The sequence below is a fragment of the Salmo trutta genome, chromosome 30, assembly GCF_901001165.1.
Source record: "Salmo trutta chromosome 30, fSalTru1.1, whole genome shotgun sequence".
Classification (NCBI taxonomy): Eukaryota; Metazoa; Chordata; class Actinopteri; order Salmoniformes; family Salmonidae; genus Salmo; species Salmo trutta.
In genome coordinates, this window is record NC_042986.1 from 3408908 (window position 1) to 3433342 (window position 24435).

The 24435-nt window shown below is 43.7% G+C and overlaps 1 protein-coding gene across 1 annotated transcript; it reads right to left on the minus strand.

The window, feature by feature from the left end:
• Nucleotides 1-2463: 2463 nt before the first annotated feature.
• Nucleotides 2464-17361, minus strand: zgpat (zinc finger, CCCH-type with G patch domain). The gene is made up of 7 exons (XM_029724536.1): nucleotides 17219-17361; nucleotides 16056-16693; nucleotides 14592-14725; nucleotides 6132-6296; nucleotides 4778-4900; nucleotides 3760-4201; nucleotides 2464-3382 (listed from the first exon to the last, which is right to left on the minus strand). Exons 2-7 carry the CDS (start codon nucleotides 16640-16642, stop codon nucleotides 3244-3246), a joined length of 1590 nt encoding a protein of 529 aa, XP_029580396.1. The 5' UTR covers nucleotides 16643-16693; nucleotides 17219-17361; the 3' UTR covers nucleotides 2464-3243.
• Nucleotides 17362-24435: the final 7074 nt, after the last annotated feature.

Here is a 24435-nt window from a genome sequence, read left to right on the forward strand (position 1 = left end):
TGTTGATGTTTTAGTGAAAGAAACGTTATTCTGTAGAGATGTGTTTAGAGATGAAGAACTATGGCAGTTGAGATATATTGTAGGTAAACGTGTTCCTCTGTTGAATGACAGATGATATAGCAGGGTGCAGGGCATAATTATGACACAAAAGTGTAACCTTTCTAAAAACACACTTCACACAAGCCGGAAATTCCTTTCAGGAAAGCTTTCTTATCCGAAAAGGTCTGCTTGTTCCGGCGCACTTCGGCAGCATGCATCTCCTAGGAAGACCAAAAAGACCTCAAACAGAAACCAGTCAAGACGTAGGTGACAGGCTGTAGTCTATTCGCCTCACCTTTCCCCAGAGAGAACTTACTGTTCTGAGGACAGATATTTATTTATCTGAGGAAGAAATAGAGGAATGGCAGAGAAAAAAAAAAAAAAAAACAGGTCCTCACCTTCTTGCAGAGCCGCTGCTTCAGAGAGTTCAGGTACGTCTCCTGGTTCGCTTTCTTCGCCTCCATTTTGGAGTTGAGCTTCTCTTCTGCCATCTTGCTGAAGTTGTTGTTCTCTTCCATGGCCTTGTGTAGCACCTACCTCTCGTGCTCCCTCCGCTCAGCCAAATGCCTCAGCACCTGAGCCTCCTGGGACTATGGAGCAGAGAGAACAAGTACACTCTGAAGCAACATTCGATAGTCTACTAGAAACTATTATGTTAGGGCTGTGACTACCTTTTTTCATCCACTATAAATAGCTTGATATTCAATGCAGACTTGTACTGTATCTAAATCAGAATTGTAGATGTGCAAATTGTGCGTGTATGATTAAATAATTGATTATATAATTTCCCCAATAATTCAAAATGCTAATTATTTGTCTCATTTATTGTCAAATGAGTCAACAAGATTTTGAAACAATAATTTGGGTTTTGGTTCAAAGCACAGACACATTTCTCTCCTCTCTTTGGTATATTATATTCCAGCAGCGATGACAGGTCCTCCCCATTCATGACTGCTCCTTCCCCCAAGGAAGTGACTGTTTGATACGCAACCAAGAAGTGAAGCAGTTGTCACTCAACAATGCTAATTAGTTCTCAGTTTTGCACTGAAGTGGAAATGCACAGTAGAAAAAGGCGAGGTGAAAAATGCTTACAGAAAACGCAGGAAAACCCCCAAACTAGAATGAAGCCATGTTGCTAGTTAGGTGGTGTTGACAGGGGATAGCAAAAGCATCGGAATTTTCCATACGCACAAAAGCTTATTTCTCTCAAATGTTGTGCCCAAATGTTTACATCCCCATTTCTCCTTTGCCAAGACGACCTATCCACATGACAGGTGGGGCATTTCAAGAAGCTGATTAAACAGCATGATCATTACACCTTGTGCTGGGGACAATAAAAGGCCACTAAAATGTGCAGTTTTGTCACACAACACAATGCCACAGATGTCTCCAGTTTTGAGGGAGCGTGCAATTGGCATGCTGACTGCAAGAACGTCCACCAGAACCTTTGCCAGAGATTTTAATGTTAATTTCTCTACCATAGGCCGCCTCCAACGTAATTTTAGAGACTTTGGCAGTACGTTCAACTGGCCTCACAACCGCAGACCACACGTATGGCGTCATGTGGTTTGCTGATGTCTATGTTGTCAGAGCGCCCCATGGTGGCGGTGGGGTTATGGTATGGGCAGGTATAAGCTACAGACAACAAACACAATTGCATTTTAACTGCCGGCGCCGACAGAGATGGCCGCCTCGCTTCAGTTTGAATGAGATACCATGACGAGGCCCATTATCGAGCCCTTCATCCTCTGCCATAACCTATTTTTTCAGCATGATAATGGATGGTCCCAGGTCGTAATGATCTGTACACAATTCCTGGAAGCTGAAAATATATGGCCTGCATACTCACCACACATGTCACCCATTGACCATGTTTGGGATGCTCTAGATTGTCGTGTACGATAGCATGTTCCAGTTCCCGCCAAAATCCAGCAACTTCACACAGCCAATGGAGGAGTGGGAGAACATTCCACAATCAACAGCATTATCAACTGTATGCAAGGGAGATGTGTCACACTGTCAAATGGTGGTCACAGCAGATACTGGCTGGTTTTCTGATCCAAACCCCTACCTTTTTTTAAAGGTATCTGTATTCCCAGTCTTGTGAAATCCATTGAGTAGGGCCCAAAGAATTGACTTCAATTGCCTGAAAATTAATACTCCAAATTCCTTATTTAATAAAAAGAGACGATGGCAGTAGCTAGAAACTGAGTATGACAGAGGATGCGGGGGTGAAAGGATGGGCTTCACTTTAAAACACTTGAAAGGTCTCTGAACTCAAGGTTTCAATCCCCAAGTCAGTCAAAAATGTGAGGTGGGCGAGAGATCAAAGCTGGCACCCACATCTGTTCAAAATAATTCAAATTTCTTCTGACAAAACCTGTTAAAGGTTCCGTAAGAATAACAAATATGAAAACACAAGCATTTCTTGGGGTACATTTTTCTTTTTATATCACGCTTAGGTTGTGCATGAGGTTAATATTTACAAAGAATGGAAAATGTACAGTGAGTTCTGAAAACATTCGCAAAATAATAAAAACATTTATTTAAAGAAAGCTGTCCACTCCAAACTATATAACATAATTAAATTGTTAGTTACATTGGTGGAACTTTTTATTTAACCTTAATTTAACTAGGTAAGTCAGTTAAGAACAAATTCTTATTTACAATGACGGCCTAGGAACAGTGGGTTAACTGCCTTGTTCAGGGGCAGAACGACAGATTTTTACCTTGTCAGCTCGGGGATTCGATCTAGCAACCTTTCGGTTACTGGCCCAACACTCTAACCACTAGGCTACCTGCCGCCCCAACTTGAAAAACAACATAAGAGAATTATGGACCTGAAACCAAAATCTGTCATATCCACTTATATGTAGCTGTCTCATCCATGATAAACAGTTAATTCAAGTGTGTCATGGCTCATCCTTTAAAAACAAGAGGTTCATCAGCAACTGACCCACACTTAAAATCTCCACCACTGCAACCCATGTCGACATTTCATAAACAGAAACGGACCAATATTAACAGAAATAACTCATGCATGGAGCCAGTTGACTACTCCAAAAAAAGGCAAAAGTCCAACAACCAGAGGCCTTAAGACAATCCAAAGTCTTTTGAGTCAAATGGATGAAATAAGCTTAAGGAGGCACCTCTCTCAGTTGACAAAAATTGTTTGTGGGTTCTAATCACTGGAGGACTGTGTGGTCAAAACTCTGTCATTTTCTTGTGAGTGTCAGCCTTCCTGTTCTCCCTCTGGGCTGAGAGCTCCTGGGCCTTCTGCTGGACCAGCAGGCTACGGGCTGCAGACAGCTTCTCTTCCAGGTGAGTCACCATGGAAGAGTCCCTGTGGGGACACAAAGGGAACAGTGGTTTAATAAGAACTACTTAGACATGGGGAGGAGTTGCTTTATAGACTTACACTATAGAAGTACATCTACAGAAGCAAAGTTGCTACAGAGGAAGAAAACTAAAGAGATCTAAGAGGGAGAGGCTGCATTGGGAGAATAGGGACCTACTATATTTGTGATTTGCTGCAAATCCTAAACCCATCTCTAGTCAGCAAAGATCAAACTATCATTGACATGAGTTTAGAAAACATTGTTTAACAACTACAGTACACTGCCATTCACATCTGATGGCAGGTGAAGTGCTCCGGTATGGCTGTTGGGCATCCATCTTATGACATGAGAGGCGAGTTCCCAGGGTCCCTCCTTTCCTTACCTTCCAGTCCGTCGGCTCAGGGACTCTGTGAGCCTCTGGATCTCCCTCTCCGTCTGGGCCACCCTCTCTGCCGCCTGGAACAGCTTCACGTTTAGGTTTCTCTTGGTGCTCTTCCCCCCCTTGTAAGCCTCCACTCCGGCCCCTTGAGACGACGGAGTATGTGAGGGAGGGGGGCCACAAGTGCCTCCTGCCTCAGGGTTGGCGTCCCCGTTGCCCAGCTTGCGGTTCAGGAAGTCAAAGACGTTGTGGCACCCACTAGTGTTATGTGCACGAGCCTTTCTTGTTCTCTTATTGCGGCTCACCTGCTGCCCATCTTTGCCTTTGGCCACTTTTCTCTGCGTCTTCCTCGCAGTGAGCTCAGCACACTGGTCCAGAGATTTACCTTTGGGCAGGACCACCGCCAGCACTGGCTCCACCCGACCCTCTGACGTTTTACCCAGACCTGTTGGGCACAGACGCATCTACTATGTGCTTGCTGGGAACGGCAAATTGTGGCTTGTATCTTGAAAAGCAATTAAACTGAAAGCCTAAAACAATGGCCATTTGTGTGATGCGTTAAAGTGGATTTTAGGGTGTCAACTTGAAATTACCACAGTAAAATTGCTTTAAAACTTAGAGTATGAGTTGTATGGGACATTGCTTTTACTAATCCACACATTTCCCAAATTTAAGGGCAGACGTAAGAGGGGGAGGCCCAAAACAACATTGCAGAGAACAATCAAGACTGAGCTCCAACAACACCAGCAGAGCTGGGGCATGGTGAAGAAGATGACCCGAGACTGACAGTGGAGACTGTTGCTGCACCTACGTGCCAGAGTGTTTCACTAATCCTTGATTGTGAACTAACCTTTAAAATTGACAATTTCATTCACCAGAAAAGATGTGCCACTAGGCAATATGTATTTGATTTTAGAGTAGCCCAACATTTTTCATTACATTGTGTTTTACAGTATTACTGTAAAGTATTACTTATCTGCATTGTCTCCATGTTTGTTGACTGATAATCACTTGTGTTTACCTTTCCCATATTCATATCCCATTTTGAGCATGAGCTTGGAGCCTATGCCTCTTGTGTGTGCCTCCCAGCCACCAAAGGCAGAAGAACTTCTCGACGGCGCCCAATCCTCCTCTTGGGTTAAAACTGAAGGGTCAATGAGAAGACAAACTAAATATTTTAGCTACATGCAGGGCATCTGTACAAAGAAACATTCAGCCAAGTTACTGTGTAAGTAGGTTTCATGTTATCCACTAATGTTTGTGGTTTCTGCGAAAGGAAAAACATTGATTCAATTGGGAAGTAAATTACAAATCAATAACATTTTCTATTTCTACATTAGGGTCGATTCCATGCCAGCATGCCCCAAAATATTTTTGCCATCTCAGATTGTTTATTGAAACTTCATTGGAGTGAAGGATGTTTAACATGCTTTTGACATTTGTGTCAAACCATTTTTTTTGAAAATCATGATGAAAGTGGCTATTTTAGGCCCTTTCTTTTATCCGTGAACCGTACATAATACAAACACCACCTTGGAGTACCATGAGGGGGGCATGTATAGCTCTCAAAAGGGCCTAAAACTGACACCATCATGACCCCCCCCACAAAGAAATTGTGACACAAATGTAAACATCCTTCCAACAAATTTTTATGTGAGAATTGCCAAAACAATCTTTTATAACCAAAATAATTTCTGGCCATGTTGGGATAGAGTCACCCATAACAATGTCTTTAATACCAATACATGCAAATCCTCAAGACAAAGCTGGGTCTACACCATAGAAACAGAATCTGGAGTCTATTCATACTGAACATACAGATGAAGTTGGAAGTTTACATACACCTTAGCCAAATACATTTAAACTCAGTTTTTCACAATTCCTGACATTTAATCCTAGTAAAAATTCCCTGTCTTAGGTCAGTTAGGATTACCACTTTACTTTAAGAATGTGAAATGTCAGAATAATAGTAGAGAGAATGATTAATTTCAGAATTTATGTCTATCATCACATTCCCAGTGGGTCAGAAGTTTACATACACTCAATTAGTATTTGGTAGCATTGCCTTTAAATTGTTTAACTTGGGTCAAACGTTCCGGGTAGCCTTCCCCAAGCTCCCCACAATAAGTTGGGTGAATTTTGGCCATTTCTCCTAACAGAGCTGGTGTAACGGAGTCAGGTTTGTAGGCCTCCTTGCTCGCAAATACTTTTTCAGTTCTGCCCACAAATGTTCTATAGGATCGAGGTCAGGGCTTTGTGATGGCCACTCCAATACCTTGACTTTGTTGTCCTTAAGCCATTTGAAATTGCTGCAAGTTGCGTTTATATTTTTGTTCAGTGTATATGGTCTACACATTGTTGAAAGAGGTACCTACCTCTGGGGAACGCTGCTTCGCCCTCTCCGTTGTCATCATCCTCCGAGTCAGAGCAGGAGGGCAGGTCATCTTCTCTCAACGGTGGGATGACCCCGTCAGCCTCCACCATGACGTTCTTCAGCAAGGCCGAGTCGAACTTCACCGTGTAGAAATCATTGTCGATGTCTACTCAGACAGACGAGAGCATTTCAATCACCTTGGTTAGTGGAACACAGTAATCTGAGCTGATCAGAAGTTAATCTTGTCTACTACAAAACATTGACATGACACCCAACATGACTCAATAGGCTACATCTCTAGTGGTGGGTAAATTGGGTGAAATTGAATGGGTTTGAGAAAGGCAATGCTTGTTATGCTGTACGTCAGCCATACTCAACAGGCGGGCCACAGTCCGGATCTGGACCCAGAACAAGGTCAATATAGATCGCTGGGCATGACTTACAAAATAAGAAACGGTGCCTTCAGAAAGTACTCATACTCCTTGACTTATTCCAAGTTGTTGTATTACAACATGAATTCAAAAAGAATCACCCATCTACACACACACTATCCCATAATGACAAAGTGAAAGTGTTTTTTTTTTTTAGAAATGTTAGCAAATTCATTCAAAATGAAATAAAGAAATCTCATTTACATAAGTATTCACACAGTCAAAACTTTTTAGAAGCACCTTTGTCTGCCATAACAGCTTTTGGCATGTCTGTATCAGCTTTGCACAACTGGATTTGGGGATTTTCTCCCATTCTTCTTTGCAGATTTGCTTAAACTCTTAAATTGGATGGAGGCGGCGGTGGTGAACAGCATTCAAGTCTTTCCACAGATTTTCAATGGGATTCAAGTCTGGGCTTTGGCTGGGCCACTCAAGAACTTTCACATTCTGATTCTGAAGCCATTCCAGCATTGCTTTAGATGTATGCTTGGGGTCATTGTCCTGTTGGAATGTACATTTTCACCCCAGTCTAAGGTCGTTCGCACTCTGGATTAGGTTCTCATCAAGGATTTGCTTGTACTTGGCTGCATTCATTGTTCCCTCTATCCTCACCAGTGTCGCAGTCCCTGCCACTGAACAGCATCCTTAAAGCATGATGCTACCACGCCCATGCTTCACGGTTGGGATGGTGTTAGTTGGGTGATGAGCTGTCCTTGGTATTCTCCAGACATAGCGCTTTGCATTCAGGCCAAATTACATTTTTGTCTCAGCTGAGCACAGAATCTTTTGCCTTGTGCTCTGTATTTCACTCTGCCTTGTGCTCTGTATTTGTGCTCTGTGCCTTTTTGCAAACTCCAGTCATGTTTCTTTTTCTCAGGAGTTGCTGCCATATGGCCACTTATCAAATCAAATGCATTTATAAAGCCCTTTTTACCTCAGCAGGTCACAAAGTGCTGATACAGAACCTAGCCTAAAACACAAAAGAGCAAGCAATACAGCTGTAGAAGCACAGTGGCTAGGAAAAACTCCCTAGAAAAGGCAGGGACCTAGGAAGAAACCAGGCTCTGAGGGGTGGCCAGTCCTCTTTTGGCTGTGCTGGGAGAAGATAAGAGTACAGGACATTAAGGCCAGATCGTTCTTCAAGATTCTCAAATGTTTATTATTTTTGACCCTGCTTGTCATTTATAATCACAGAGGTTGTAGAGGGTGCAACAGAGGTCAGCACCTCTGGAGTAAATGTCAGTTAGCTTTTCATAGCCGAGCATTCAGAGGTCGAGACAGCAGGTAAGAGAGAGCGTGAGCGAGTGAGACGAAAACAGCACTCTACCATAAAGCCCAGATTGGTGAAATGCTGTAGACTGTTGTCCTTCAGGCAGGTTCTCTCATCTGAGCCAAGGAACTCTGTAATTCTGTCAGAGTGGTCATTGGGTTCTTGGTCACCTCCCTGACCAATATCCTTCTTGCCCGGTTGTTCAGTTTGGTCAGTTCCATATTCCCCCCCCATTTCCTAATGACAGAGACTACTGTGCTCTTGGACATTTTCATCTCTCTAGAAATTCTTTTATACCCTCCCCAGATATGTCTCAACACAATTTTATCTCAGAGATCTACAAACAGTTCCTTGGAGTTTCTGCTCTGACATGCACTGTCAGCTGTGGGACCTTATACAGACAGGTATGTTTCTTTCTAAATCATGTCCAAACAATTTAATTGGCCACAGGTGGTCTCCAATCAAGTTGTAGCAACACATCAAGGATGATCAAAGGAAATTGGAGGCACCTGAGCTCAATTTGGAGAGCTGTGAGTAATTATGTAAATGACATCTGTATTTTATTTTCAATACATTTGGGAAAGATGCAGTATTGTGGGAGGAATAAATATATATTTAATCCATATTGAATTCAGGCTGTAACAACAAAATGTGGAACAAGTCAAGGGGTATGAATACTTTCTGAAGGCACTGAACAAAAAAAATTAACTCAACATGTTCATGTGACCCTCAACATGTGACCCTCTGCTCAGGCACCAGCTGTTTTTTTAGCCTGGATAATACCTGCCAGCCTCGGACTGTTTTACACCACTACAACGGGAGATTTCTGCCGACCATTGATCATCACAGCTAGCTATCTTCAACTGAGTGACCCAGCCCCGAAGCTAGCCCTGAGCCAGGCGCATCTCCCAGCTAGCAAACGTAATTACCACAACTACAATACCTATTTCGCCATCTGGCCCGGTCCCTTTGTCGACACGGCGCCCCGCCGTACCACCATGACTGGTCCGCAGACGTAATTCCATCAGCTGTGCCTTCAACCAGCCTTTGCCGGACGACGGAGCAGACGCTTCTACTTACTCCGGACTGCTAACTTTAAACGGCGTGTCTCCCGCGTGCTAGCGTAGTAACGACTACCCCGCGGCTTCCCTGTTCCATCTATTGCTGTACACTGGACCCTATGATCACTTGGCTACATAGCTGATGCCTGCTGGACTGTTCATTTACCACCATACTCCACTTTGTTTATCTGTCAGCCCTAGCCCCGAACTCAGGCCCTGTGTGTAGTATCTGACCCTCTCTGCCCATTCATCGCCATTTTACCTGTTGTTGTTGACTTAGCTGATTAGCTGTTGTCTTACCGTTGTTGACTTAGCTAGCTCTCCCAATCAACACCTGTGATTGCTTTATGCCTCGCTTTATGTCTCTCTCAAATGTCAATATGCCTTGTATACTGTTGTTTAGGATAATTATCATTGTTTAAGTTTAGCCCCTAGTCCCACTGTACATGCCTTAGATACCTCCTTTGTCCCACCTCCCACACATGCAGTTACCTCACCCAGTATAACCAACATGTCCAGAGATGCAATCTCTCTTATCATCACTCACTGCCTGGGCTTACCTCCACTGTACCCGCACCCCACCTACCCCTGTCTGCACATTATGCCCTGAATCTATTCATCCACGCCCAGAAATCTGCTCCTTTTATTCTTTGTCCCCAACCCACCAGTTTTACTAGCCTTTAGCCGTACCCTCATCCTACTCCTCCTCTGTTCCTCTGGTGATGTGGAGGCTAACCCAGGCCCTGCGTGTCCCCAGGCACTCTCATTTGTTGACTTCTGTAACCGTAAAAGCCTTGGTTTCATGCATGTTAACATCAGAAGCCTCCTCCCTATGTTTGTTTTACTCACTGCTTTAGCACACTTCACCAACCCCGATGTCTTTGCTGTGTCTGAATCCTGGCTTAGGAAGGCCACCAAAGATTCTGAGATTTCCATACCCAACTACAACATTTTCCACCAAGATAGAACTGCCAAAGGGGAAGGAGTTGCAATCTACTGCAGAGATAGCTTGCAAAGTTCTGTCATACTTTCCAGGTCTATGCCCAAACAGTTCGAGCTTCTAATTTTAAAAATGAATCTCTCCAGAAATAACTCTCACTGTTACCGCCTGTTATAGACCCCGCTCAGCTCCCAGCTGTGCCCTGGACACCATATGTGAATTGATTGCCCCCCATCTATCTTCAGAGTTCGTTTGTTAGGTGACCTAAACTGGGATATGCTTAACACAGCAGCAGTCCTACAATCTAAGCTAGATGCCCTCAATCTCACACAAATTATCAAGGAAACCACCAGGTACAACCCTGAAGCCGTAACCATGGGCACCCTCTTAGATATCATCCTGACCAACTTGCCCTCTAAATACACCTCTGCTGTTTTCAACCAGGATCTCAGCGATCACTGCCTGCAACCGCTATGGGTCCGCGGTCAAACGACCACCCCTCATCACTGTCAAACGCTCCCTAAAACACTTCTGTGAGCAGGCCTTTCTAATCGACCTGGCCCAGGTATCCTGGAAGGATATTGACCTCATCCCGTCAGTCGAGGATGCCTGGTCATTCTTTAAAAGTAATTTCCTCACCATCTTAAATAAGCATGCCCCTTTCAAAAAAGATACAACTAAGAACAGATATAGCCCTTGGTTCACTCCAGACCTGACTGCCCTTGACCAGCACAAAAACATCCTGTGGCGGACTGCAATAGCATCGAATAGTCCCCGCGATATGCAACTGTTCAGGGAAGTCAGGAACCAATACACACAGTCAGTCAGGAAAGCAAAGGCTAGCTTTTTCAAACAGAAATGTGTATCCTGTAGCTCTAACTCCAAAAAGTTCTGGAACACTGTAAAGTCCATGGAGAACAAGAGTACCTCCTCCCAGCTGCCCACTGCACTGAGGCTAGGCGACATGGTCACCACCGATAAATCCATGATAATCAAACATTTCAATAAGCATTTCTCTACGCTGGCCATGCTTTCCTCCTGGCTACCACAACCCCGGCCAACAGCTCCGCACCCCTCGCAGCTACTTGCCCGAGCCTCCCCAGCTTCTCCTTCACCCAAATCCCAGATGTTCTGAAAGAGCTGCAAAACCTGGACAAACCAGCTGGGCTAGACAATCTGGACCCTCCCTTTCTAAAATTATCCGCCGCCATTGTTACAACCCCTATTAACAGTCTGTTCAACATCCCATTTTGTCCGAGATCCCTAAAGATTGGAAAGCTGCCATGGTCATCCTCTTCAAAGGGGGTGACACTCTAGACCCAAACTGTTACAGACCTATATCCATCCTGCCCTGCCTTTCTAAAGTCTTTGAAAGCCAAGTTAATAAACAGATCACTGACCATTTCGAATCCCACCGTACCTTCTCCGCTGTGCAATCCGGTTTCCGAGCTGGTCACGGGTGCACCTCAGCCACACTCAAGGTACTAAACGATATCATAAAAGCCATCGATAAAAGATTGAAGACGGCTGCACAGTACATCGACCTGGCCAAGGCCTTCGACTCTGTCAATCACCGTATTCTTATTGGCAGACTCAATAGCCTTGGTTTCTCAAATGACTGCCTCGCCTGGTTCACCAACTACTTCGCAGATAGAGTTCAGTGTGTAAAATCGGAGGGCCTGTTGTCCGGACCTCTGGCAGTATCTATGGGGGTACCACAGGGTTCAATTCTCGGGCCGACTCTTTTCTCTGTATATAATCAACGATGTCGCTCTTGCTGCGGGTGATTCCCTGATCCATCTCTACGCAGACGACCCCATTCTGTATACATCTGGCCCTTCTTTGGACACTGTGTTAACTAACCTCCAAAACGAGCTTCAATGCCATACAACACTCCTTCCGTGGCCTCCAACTGCTCTTAAACGCTCGCAAAACCAAATGCATGCTTTTCAACCGTTCGCTGCCCGCACCCTCCCGCCCGACTAGCATCACTACTCTGGACGGTTCTGATCTAGAATACGTGGACAAGTACAAATACCTAGGTGTCTGGCTAGACTGTAAACTCTCCTTCCAGACTCATATCAAACATCTCCAATCCAAAATCAAATCTAGAATCGGCTTTCTATTTCACAACAAAGCCTCCTTCACTCACGCCGCCAAACTTACCGTAGTAAAACTGACTATCCTACCGATCCGACTTCGGCGATGTCATCTACAAAATATCTTCCAATACTCCACTCAGCAAATTGGATGCAGTCTATCACAGTGCCATCCGTTATGTTACCAAAGCACCTTATACCACCCACCATTGCGACCTGTATGCTCTAGTCGGCTGGCCCTCGCTACATATTCGTCGCCAGAACCACTGGCTCCAGGTCATCTACAAGTCTTTGCTAGGTAAAGCTCCGCCTTATCTCAGCTCACTGGTCACAATAACACCCACCCGTAGCACGCGCTCCAGCAGGTATCTCTCACTGGTCATCCCCAAAGCCAACACCTTCTTTGGCCACCTTTCCTTCCAGTTCTCTGCTGCCAGTGACTGGAACAAATTGCAAAAATCTCTGAAGCTGGAGACTTACATTTCCCTCACTAACTTTAAGCATCAGCTATCTGAGCAGCTAACCGATCGCTGCAGCTGTACATAGTCCATCTGTAAATAGCCCACCCAATCTACCTCCCTCATCCCCATATTGTTTTTATTTACTTTGCTGCTCTGTTGAACACCAGTATCACTACTTACACACCATCATCTGCTCATCTATCACTCCAGTGTTAATCTGCTAAATTGTAATTACTTTGCTCTATGGCCTATTTATTTTAGAGCTGAAATAAAAGACACCAGAAATGTACCATACGCACAAAAATGTTATTTCTCTCAAATTGTGCCGAAATTTGTTTACATCCCTTTTAGTGAGCATTTCTCCTATGCCAAGATAATCCATTTACCTGACAAGTGTGGCATATCAATAAGCTGAATAAACAGCATGATAATTACACAGGTGCACCTTGTGCTGGGGACAATAAAAGGTCACTAAAATGTGCAGTGTCACACAACACAATGCCACAGATGTATAAAGTTGAGGGAGCGTGCAATTGGCATGCTGACTGCATGAATGTCCACCAGAGCTGTTGCCTGAGAATTGAATGAGAATTTCTCTACCAACATCATTTTTGAGAACTTGGCAGTATGTCCAACCAGCCTCACAAGCGCAGACCACATGTAACCACTCCAGCCCAGGACCTCCACATCAGACTTCTTCACATGCAGGATCGTCTGAGACCAGCCAACCCGGACAGCTGACGTAACCGTGTGTTTGCACAACGAAAGAATTTCTGCACAAACTGTCAGAAACCGTCTCAGGGAAGCTCATCAGCGTGCTCGTCGTCCTCACCAGGGTCTTGACCTGACTGCAGTTCAACATCGTAACCAACTTCAGTGGACAAATGCTCACCTTCAATGGCCACTGGCACGTGGGAGAAGTGTGCTCTTCCTGGATGAATCCCGGTTTCAACTGTACCGGGCAGATAGCGTGTATGGCTTCGTGTGGGCGAGTGGTTTGCTGATGTCAACGTTGGGAACAGAGTGCCCCATGGTGTCGGTGGGGTTATGGTATGGGCAGGCATATGCTACGGACAATGAACACAATTGCATTTTATCGATAGCAATTTGAATGCACAGAGATATAGTGATGAAATCCTGAAGCCCGCCCATTGTTGTGCCATTCATCCACTGCCATCAAAGCATGATAATGCATGGCCCCAGGTTGTAAGGATCTGTACACAATTCCTGAAAGATGAAAATGTCCCAGTTCTTCCATGGTCACCCATTGAGCATGTTTGGGATGCTCTGGATCGACGTGTACGTCAGTGCGTTCCAGTTCCCGCCAATATCCAGCAACTTCGTACAGCCATGGAAGAGGAGTGGGACAACATTCCACAAGCCACAATCAACAGCCTGATCAACTCTATGAGGAGATGTGTCACGCTGCACGAGGCAAATGGTGGTCACACTGTTTTCTGATCCCCGCCCCTACTTTTTTTTAAGGCATCTTTGACCAACAGATGCATATCTGTATTCCCAGTCATGTGAAATCCATAGATTTGGGCCTAATTAATTCATTTCAATTGACTGATTTCCTTATACGAACTGTAAATCAGTAAAATCGTTGAAATTGTTGCATATTGAGTTTATATTTTTTGTTCAGTGTAAATGTTGTAGTTATTCTGGCCATTGATTTTGTTTAGTCACTCAGGTATCATACCTTGTCGTGCTGCTGCTCCAGTTTCTGCTGTTCTGCCTGCGGCTATGGAACCCTGACCTGTTCATCAAATGCTACCTTGTCCCAGACCTGTGGTTGCCCCCTCCGCTATGAGAAGTTTTTCCTAGCCATCGTGTGACTACGTCTGCATTGCTTGCTCTTTGGGGTTTTAGGTTGGGTTCTGTATAAGGTACTTTGTGACATCTGTGGATGTGAAAAGGGCTTTATAATACATTTGATTGATTGATATGAACACACATAAGACATGGCAAAATGTGTAGAATTGCGGGAAATTATCTCTAAAAAATTCTAACATTCTCTCTCGGCCAACAACAGGGGTTCAAACAGTTTGGGGTTGCATAGGTTGCAAGGTGGTGTTTGTTCCTACGCCAATAAATGACAATATCCATCCAGACCTTTGTCACATAGAAAATGTGTGACAGGACCTCCTCAAATAGTAGTTGAGTACCCCTGCTGTAGGTGGACAGTCAGTGACACACCTGTTATTTTGCCCGAGTACCAGATGCCATCGTCTTGCCTGGCCAAGCAGGAGGAGCCCTCTTGAAGGTTAGTGAGGTCCGACTCCAGGAACTCTCTGAGCTCTGACACATACACCACCTCGCCATGGGAGAACCTATAACACCAGAACAGGGGTCAGACGAGGGTCCTTACTGAGACGGCGTATCATAGCCTGGCAAAATAACATTGGGGAGAGTAGCCGAAAAGGGTTTCAATTGAACTGAAAAGAATGTACAAAAGACTGCATGAAATCTCAACACTTAAAACATTTTATGGCAATTAAAATTAAGTGTAAAACCAAGTGGGGGTTGAGGAAAAATAAGAGTGTAACGTTATAACTTGACTGACAAAAAAAAGGATGTTTTTACTTCATCAGTTACAAAGGAAATGTGTGTTCTGCTTTCCTTCCAACCCTGTAAAAAGACATCCGTGTGAGATCATAGATAGGTTTTCCGTTAAAACGATAAGAAAAATGTATACAATTTAATGTGAATTAACAATGCAGCTGCGCTGAGCCAGCAACAGTTTAGGTCTCACGGTGCATCCCTTTCAGATGGTTAAGCATTGCACCTGTATTACCGTACCTCAATTCTACCTCTCAAAGTTAGCATTTCCTTCTCATTTAACTTCTTAAAGTATTGCCATTCAGGACTTCGCTGCTGTCGCTTGCCTTTCTGCCATTTTTCCAATTGTTAATGATGACGACGTAGTGGTGGAGAGTAGACTCCAAAATAATTTCTGAGTGTCAAGATTCCTTAGATTGAGTATTTTTGGAACTGAGGAAACTGATTAGTTGCTGTACTTCCGAGAACAAACACTCATATCTTTCATAGCGAGGAACTGTAAGAGGGGATGGGCACAGTGTAGGCAGATCGGCTACCAGGCAGGCAGAACAGTGCACTACGCCCATCTATCTCAATTTCTGGGCTTGCAATGTCTTGCAACTTCAGTAAAACAGGGACTACCGTCAGTGAATAGGGTAGGATATTCTACACGCAATAGAGCAAAAACTGAACACACTCGCATCATTAGCGAAGAGAAAGAGCAGGGGTGTAATCATTAGTCCAAACAGTTGCAAAACGTAACGTTCCGGTTTGCAACTAAAACTAGAGTTAAGAAACATTTTGCAAAAGAATCGGCGTAATGAACAAAGCCCAGGCGAGCCAGCGCAAGGGAAAGAGAGGAGAGGGCAGGCTGAAAAAAAATGTGATGCACGTCTTGCACATCTCGCAAATTCACAGAAGTAGCCAAAAGTTTGCCTCTCCGCTCTGGTTTTATTTAAATTACATAACATTTCCCAGGCCTATCGTCTAGTTCGGCTATAACATGGAAAATAACATGTTTTGTGATAACTGCAATGCGATTTGAATTTGGTTTCTGATTTTTCTTAACGTTAAGGATCACAATTTCATTTAAAATGTTCACCCCTTAATAAAACCCTATACCTGCAGTTGTCTGCGAAGCGACACTTGTCCTCCAGGAAGAATGGGCAGGGCTTCATGGACTTCTGTGTGGGATGGACATACAGCACCCTCACCTGGGCCTCATTCCTGTCACAACTCTCTGTCCCCACAATCATTGCATTGTGGTACTCCAAAGTCCCCCAAGAGGTGCGGTAGGGTGCTCGCACTTTGGTGCCACTTAGCGCATCTACCTCTCCCTCCACTTCACCATCATCCTCCTCCTCCTCCTCTCTCTCATCTTCCCTCTCTCTCATGTCTGAGCTACTTCCGGAAACCTCCCCCACTTCCGAGTAGAATGCAGCAAACTCATTGTCCAAGCCACCGTTAGCTGGTGTGCCTGTGGCTAGCGACTGGAGCCCGTCGTCCTCTTCGAGAGTGGCTAGGAGCCGACTCTTCTTGACCGACACTAGGCTAGCTTCTGTGAGTTCTATCAGCTGAGAGATGTCTTCTTTCAGTTTTAGCAGGTCAGCCTGCTGCGACGGGTCCAGGCCGGCCAACAGGGCACTTTCCACCTGCTGCAGCTGGGCGCTGTAAGCCGTGATGGCTGCCTCCAGGGTTCCTTCGTCCATACTGGCCTGGGTGGGCAGCAACCACTGGTCAACATCTAGTTATTAAGGAGTCTGTGGCACAAGAAAAGATCATGAATAGATGTGTGTCTGTGTCATGTGTCCATTTATTAATATGTTGCATAACTAGGTCTGGATGTGCATCCATCAGCTAACTTACTAGCTAGGTAGGCTATGGCTAGAATAGTTAGCTATCAAGCTTAGCTATAAAAAACACCATGACATGAGCTCATCTGTGATACTGACAACAACGATTAGCTGAAGAACACTGAACTCCGTTCTTTTATATCGAGAGCAGATATAGCTGATATAGCGGATTCAGTTAGCGAATATGTCTACCTAGCTAACTAAATTAGCTAGCTAGCTAAATGAATCAAGAGGGGTAGCAAGCTAAGGTTACCTAGCCATATAACATTCAAAGTAAATGGCAAATCGTCAATTAGGAAGCTATCACAAATAATGCTGCTAGTTAGCAACACAGTTAGCTAATGCAATGATAATCTAGCTAGCTAACAATTTATGCTAACTAGCTGTTGAGTGCCAGCAGCCTAGCAATTCAATTAGAAACGTTATACTTACTTCGTGACATTCAACCCCTTTTCTACAAAAATGCCTATTGGGGGGAGAACTTTAAAGTCATGTTGCAAGAGAACACATAACAACAATAGGGGAAATACAAGCAGGCTGCCGAAGGTGTCCGTGCGAATGAAACGTAACCCGGAAGTAATTCATTTCCCTTTGCGTCTTCACAAATACAAGTATTTTGAAAGTATCATTATAGAATCATTAAAAGGTGAAGAATTGGCAGAAAATATAAATTTTTATAGGATGACATTTAGCACATTTTATTTCAAGATACATATATTAAACAATCTTGACCGTTTCAAAAAGTGCTGTAACATAATGGATAAGTGTAACTAATGTGTGTGTCATCAATAATGAGGACCCTATTTCCTGCAGCGCAAGAAATCAATAAATGGACAAAAGAAAGTAGTGTATCTCAGACTGTGTGATACTTTGGGTGCATTAGTAAATTCACTCTGGCTCCAACTCTCTGGATAACATGAAAAACCCAACCAGCTCTGCTCGGGCGAGCAAAATGAGCGAGATGTTCTGTCATTTGTGTCTGGAAGTAGCTAGCAAGTTAGCCAGTTAGCTTGAGTGCTTGACTGCCACTGTGAGGTCAGAACGCTCGGATCAACCCTACTTCTGGGCCAGAGTGCTCAGAGCGAAACGCTCTGAATTTACGCACGCCTAGAGTGGACGCTGGCAGTCCAGATTGAATTTACAAACACACCCCAAGCTAGCCAACATTAGCCGGTTAGCTTCTTCTTCGATGAGGTTTAACGGTGGTTGGCTGCCACCTACTAGACTGGAGTACAACTCCCTTATACTTTGCTTGAAAAAAAAGAATGGGCCACCACCACTTAACACAACCTGTAACTCTTCTAATGTCAAGTCTCACACACCCAAATACCTCTCTGCAGTTGCCACCACAACCTACATTTTTGGTGACTTATATTCCATCCCTGCAGTACAGTTGATAACCATTGCTATAAATGCTAAAAATCCAATCTTACTGAAACATATATCACTTGTTGGCATATCCCTCTGTACTGGTACAGATCTACTACTCACACACCACTCACACCACTCCTCTCAGGATCCCTCCCCCTTGAACCATTTCCCCTACTTTCCCCTCATGCCCTTCTGCACACTTCTCACACCTAGGAACCTCCTTCCTACACACTGCTGCTACATGCCCATAAGCTTGACACCTGTAACAATGTAATGTATTCGACACAAAAGCTCGTCAAGGATAACTTATATATCCTAACATCACTTTATTCGGGCAAAGACTCAACATCAAAAGTCAAAAGAACAGACAATGACTCTTCTATTTCACCACTCAAGCCACCCTGTCTGCGTCGCATCAAACGACGAGAATCACAAACACCGTGAATCTTTTTCTTCTGTAGGAGCACCTTCTCCCTCTGACCAGCAGAAACATAAACAATTATCACAAGATCACTTCTGGTTACCCTCACTGATTCCACAGCACCCAACTCTGATTTCACCCATCTTGAAACCACAAATAGATCAGCCAAAAGGCAAGGGTCCACTTATTCCAAAAACTTCACTCCTACTGTCACAGACTCATCTTTATCCTGACCCTCGATGCAAGCCTCGGGCTCAGAGAACTTTACAACACCTACCACCTCCAATACTTCACCATTCATTCACTTCCATTTCTCCTCGTCTTCAGCTCACTCTGCTTACACTTTCTACCATTCTTCTTTAACAAACTCTCCCTTTTTTAACCGACTCAAGCTCACCCTCTTCCTCCCTCACTCTCTTAGACCTCCTCTGCCTCTCTTTTTCACTCCATTCCTCCTCCGTATTCCAATTATGTGTCTCCTTATGATAATACTGCACTTCTCCTGACATATTCCCTTCTCAAGGGATGCCATTTAACCAGCTGTTACAATCTCCGCAGAATCAAATCAAATCAAATTGTATTTGTCACATGCGCCGAATACAACAGGTGTACACCTTACAGTGAAATGCTTACTTACAAGCCCTTAACCAACAATGCAGTAAGGGTAAAAAATAGATAAGTACAAAATAAAACATTTAAAATTAAATAACAAATAATTAAAGAGCAGCAATAAAATATCAATAGTGAGGATGTATACAGAGGATGTATACAGGGGGTATAGGTACAGAGTCAATGTGCGGGGGCACTGGTTAGTTGAGGAAATTGAGGTAATATGTACATGTAGAGTTAAAGTGACTATGCATAGATATTAAACAGAGAGAAGCAGCAGCGTAAAATAGGCAGGGGTCGCCATTGCAAATAGTCTGGGTCGCCATTGCAAATAGTCTGGGTCGCCATTTGATTAGCTGTTCAGGAGTCTTATGGCTTGGGGGTAGAACTTGTTAAGAAGTCTTTTGGACCTGGACTTGGCGCTCTGGTACCTCTTGCTGTGCGGTATCAGAGATAACAGTCTATAACTAGGGGGGCTGGAGACTTTGACAATTTTTAGGGTCTTCCTCTGACACCGCCTGGTATAGAGGTCCTAGCTGGAAGGAAGTTTGGCCCCAGTGATGTACTGGGCCGTATGCACTACCCTCTGTAGCGCCTTACGGTCAGATGCCGAGCAGTTGCCATACCAAGCGGTGATGCAACCGGTCAGGATACTCTCGATGGTGCAGCTGTAGAACTTTTTGAGGATCTGGGGACCCATGCCAAATATTTTCAGTCTCCTGAGGGGAAAAGGTTTTGTTGTGCCCTCTTCACGACTGTCTTGGTGTGTTTGGACAATGATAGATCATTGGTGATGTGGACACCAAGGAACTTGAAACTCTTGACCGCTCCACTACATCCCCGTTGATGTTAATGGGGGCCTGTTCGGCCCACCTTTTCCTGTAGTCCACAAACAGCTCCTTTGTCTTGCTCACATTGAGGGAGAGGTTGTTGTCCTGGCACCACACTGCCAGTTCTCTGACCTTCTCCATATAGGCTGTCTCATCGTTGTGTCGTCAGCAAACTTAATGATGGTGTTGGAGTCGTGTTTGACCACACAGTCGTAGGTGAACAGAAAGTACAGGAGGGGACTAAGTACACATCCCTGAGGGGCCCCAGTGTTGAGGATCAGTGTGGCAGACGTAATTTTGCCTACCCTTACCACCTGGGGGCAGCCTGTCAGGAAGTCCAGGGTCCAGTTGCAGAGGGAGGTGTTTAGTCCCAGGGTCCTTAGCTTAGAGATGACCTTCGTGGGCACTATGGTGTTGAACACTGAGCTGTAGTCAATGAACAGCATTCTCACATAGGTGTTCCTTTTGTCCAGGTGGAAAAGGGCAATGTGGAGTGCGATTGAGATTGCGTCATCTGTGGATCTGTTGGGGCGGTATGCAAATTGGAGTTGGTCTAGGGAGGATGATGTTGATGTGAGCCATGACCAGCCTTTCAAAGCACTTCATGTCTACCGATGTGAGTGCTACGGGACGGTAATCATTTAGGCAGATTACCTTCGCTTCCTTGGGCACAGGGACTATGGTGGTCTGCTTGAAACATGTAGGTATTACAGACTCAGTCAGGGAGAGGTTGAAAATGTCAGTGAAGACACTTGCCAGTTGGTCTGCGCATGCTTTGAGTACACGTACTGGTAATCCATCTGGCCCCTCGGCTTTGTGAATGTTGACCTGTTAAAGGTCTTGCTCACATCGGCTACCGAGAGCGTTATCACACAGTCATCCAGAACAGCTGCTGCTTTCATGCATGGTTCAGTGTTGCTTGCCTCGAAGCGAGCATAAAAGGCATTTAGCTCATCATGGTAGGCTTGCATCACTGGGCGGCTCGTGTCTGGGTTTCTCTTTGTAGATTCCCACGGGGGACCAGTATGGAGAAAAAGTGTATGAAATGTATGCATTCACTACTGTAAGTAGCTCTGGATAAATGATTAAATGTAAATATGTATGTACTGTCACTGTGGGGACGATATTGATGAAGCCGATGACTGATGTGGTATACTCCTCAATGCAATTGGATGAATTCCAGAACATTCCAGTCTGTGCTAGCAAAACAGTCCTGTAACGTTGCATCCGTGTCAGATTTGCCAAATGGAGGGCAGGGGGAGAGCTTTGTATGCATCTCTGTGTGTGGAGTAAAGGTGATCTAGAGTTTCTTTCCCTCTGGTTGCACATGTGACATGCTGGTAAAAATGTGGAATAACTGATTTAAGTTTGCCTGCATTAAAGTCCCCGGCCACTAGGAGCGCCACTTCTGGGTGAGCCTTTTCTTGTTTGCTTATGGCCTTATAGAGTTGCTTGAGTGTGGTCTTAGTGCCAGCATCGGCCTGTGGTGGTAAATAGACAGCTACGAATAATACAGATGAGAACTCTTTTGGTAGATAGTATGGTCTACAGCTTATCATAAGGTACTCTACCTCAGGGAAGTAATACCACAAGACTTCTTTAATATTATACATTGCGCACCAGCTGTTATTGACAAAAAAGACACACCCTCACCCCTCGTCTTACCAGACGGTATTTCTCTGTTTTGCCGGTGCATTGAAAATCCCTCCAGCTATATAGTATCCGTGTCGTCGTTCAGCCACGACTCGGTGAAACATAAGATATTACAGTTCTTAATGTCCCATTGGTAGGGTAATCGTAATCGTGGGTCATCAACTTTATTTTCCAATGATTGCGTGTTAGCAAGTAGAATTGATGGCAGTGGGAGTTTACTCATTTGCCTACAGATTTTCAAAAGGCAGACCAATCTGCGTCCTCTTTTCCTCCGTCTTTTCTTCACACAATGACAGGAATCTGGGCCTGTTCCCGGGAGAGCAATATATCTTTCTTGTCGGACTCGTTAAAGGAAAAAGCTTCTTCCAGTTCGTGATGAGTAATCCCAGGTCTGATTTGGAGAAGTTATTTTCGGTCATAAGAGACAGTAGCAGCAACATTATTGTCACGGCTGTCATAAGGAGAGGACCAAAGTGCAGCGTGTGTGGAGTTCCACATTTTTATTTACTCTGTGAAACTTTGCAATACATAAATAAACTGAATAAACCAAAAAACAAACCGTGACGCAGAGGAGAAACAAACACTACTCAAAAATAATCACCCACAAAACCCAGGAAGAAAAACCCCTACTTAAGTATGAGCTCCAATTAGAGACAACAAGGACCAGCTGCCTCTAATTGGAGATCATCCCAAACAAACCAACATAGAAATACAAAAACTAGAACCTAAGAACATAGAAATAGAACACATAGAATAAACCCCCCTGTCACGCCCTGACCTACTCTACCATAGAAAACAACAGCTTACCATGGTCAGGACGTGACAATTATGTACAAAATAAGTAAAGAAATAAGTTACAAACAACGCAAAACAAAATTAAAAATAGCATAGCTGGTTACGGGCATGTAAAACGTCAGCCATGCTCTTCGGCGCCATCTACACATCTTAACATTAAAGAGGTGATAGAGAAAAGGCTAATTGCCAATGAGCATATCCCCAGATTCATTTATGAAAATAATGAAGATCTGTGCGCTTAGAATTTTTTTAAGACCAAATGGTATGGTCTGCTCTGTGTTTTCATTTATTCCATGTAAAAAATATTGTGATACTAGTTTCGTCCCGGGCCAAGTTTTCAATAGGAACTGGGGGTTTCCAGATTTTGTCAAAAATAATGTTCTTCCTACTTAGTTAAACAAATGTATATTTTACTACTAATGAACAAGGGGCAAACTAAAGACAAGACAACAAATATTAGATTTTACAATAATTGATTGTTGTTTATTGACAAGTATGTATATTGTTATTTACATGACCTTCAGTGAGTGGGTGAATCACTCTTACATGTCTAGAAACCCTCTTGAGAGAAAATGTTGCATATCAAGAGATTGTTCATGTCGTGAGGACTCTCAGGTGTATTTGAATCAAATCTGTGCTTCTGAAATAGTCCATTGAAAGAGGGTAGCTGTTTGTGTCACTGTGTGGGTGAAAGACTTTTGTGTATTGTGAGGATAATGTGCATTATCAAGATTATCTTGTTTAAAGATAGGCCTACCTAGTTTCATAACCACACATGCGTGCAAAGATTAAAAGGCAGTGGTGGCTGCTGTCAGTGACGTAACAAAGTAAGTAATTGAATAGGTTTTGTGTGGGCAGACAAAGCATGGAGCCTGGTGATGTGTATGTATTTAGCAGGGGCGACTACTAGTGATTCAAACTCCATTCCATCCCAACCCTAGCCACAGTGTCGATCCTATCAATCCAACCCTGAATTAACTTTCAGTATCACTTTCAAAATAACTGTCATTAACTTCCAGTTTCTCCATAAACATTTTCTCCATTCCATTTTCATCCAAACCCTAACTACAGTTTTAAACCTATCAATACATAACTGAGTAAACTTCCAGTATCACTCTCAAAATAACTTCCAGTACCTTCTAGTTTCTCCATAAACGTAATAGACTAGAAAGTGAAAATGAACGCATAATAATATGCCAAGAAACATGCTTGATTTCTGGGAAAGAATACACACCATTAACCAGAATAGCAAGAATCTGCAGCATCCTAGAGTAACACTTTCCATAATAAACCACTTATAAGGTATTTCTAAACCGTTTGCTAACCATTTATTAATCACTACTCCCACATTTGTAAGCTAGTTATTCACACATGTATATATATTTCCATAAACATCCTGTGTTCTGTGCTTGTTCTTTTGCCAGGTACAGCAGGAATGTTACCAATGGCATGCTCATCTTTTCGTTGTTGTTGAAATTACACTGGTCACTCAAAGCCTTTATAAAGTATTCATAAAGTATAAATAGCACTCGCTTTAGCTTAGGGACTGCAAAAATACTGGTTTATTCATGTGCCGAACACACAATTTATAAATGCCTTGTGAATGGTTTTTTACGGACGTTTAAATGTTTTACTTCCTAGATGTGAATGAATAAACACATTTTTAGACAAAAAAGAATATCACTGAGTAAATGCCTTATAGATGAGCATTGGCTTACATAATACCTTATAGCCTAACTACATATTTCAAATGAGTGCATTTCAACTGTTCCCCCTACACACTTTAGATAAGTGTTTAAATATTAGGCTACATGTAATTCAATTGAAGCAAACAGAGAGAGTGTGTAAGAACAGGCGCTGGGAGATGAGAAACAAGTACAGGGAGTGAAGATTTAATGGATAAATGGACATATAACAAAACAAGAACAGCGTCTGGACAGGGGAAACAAAACTACATTAATGCAGACATG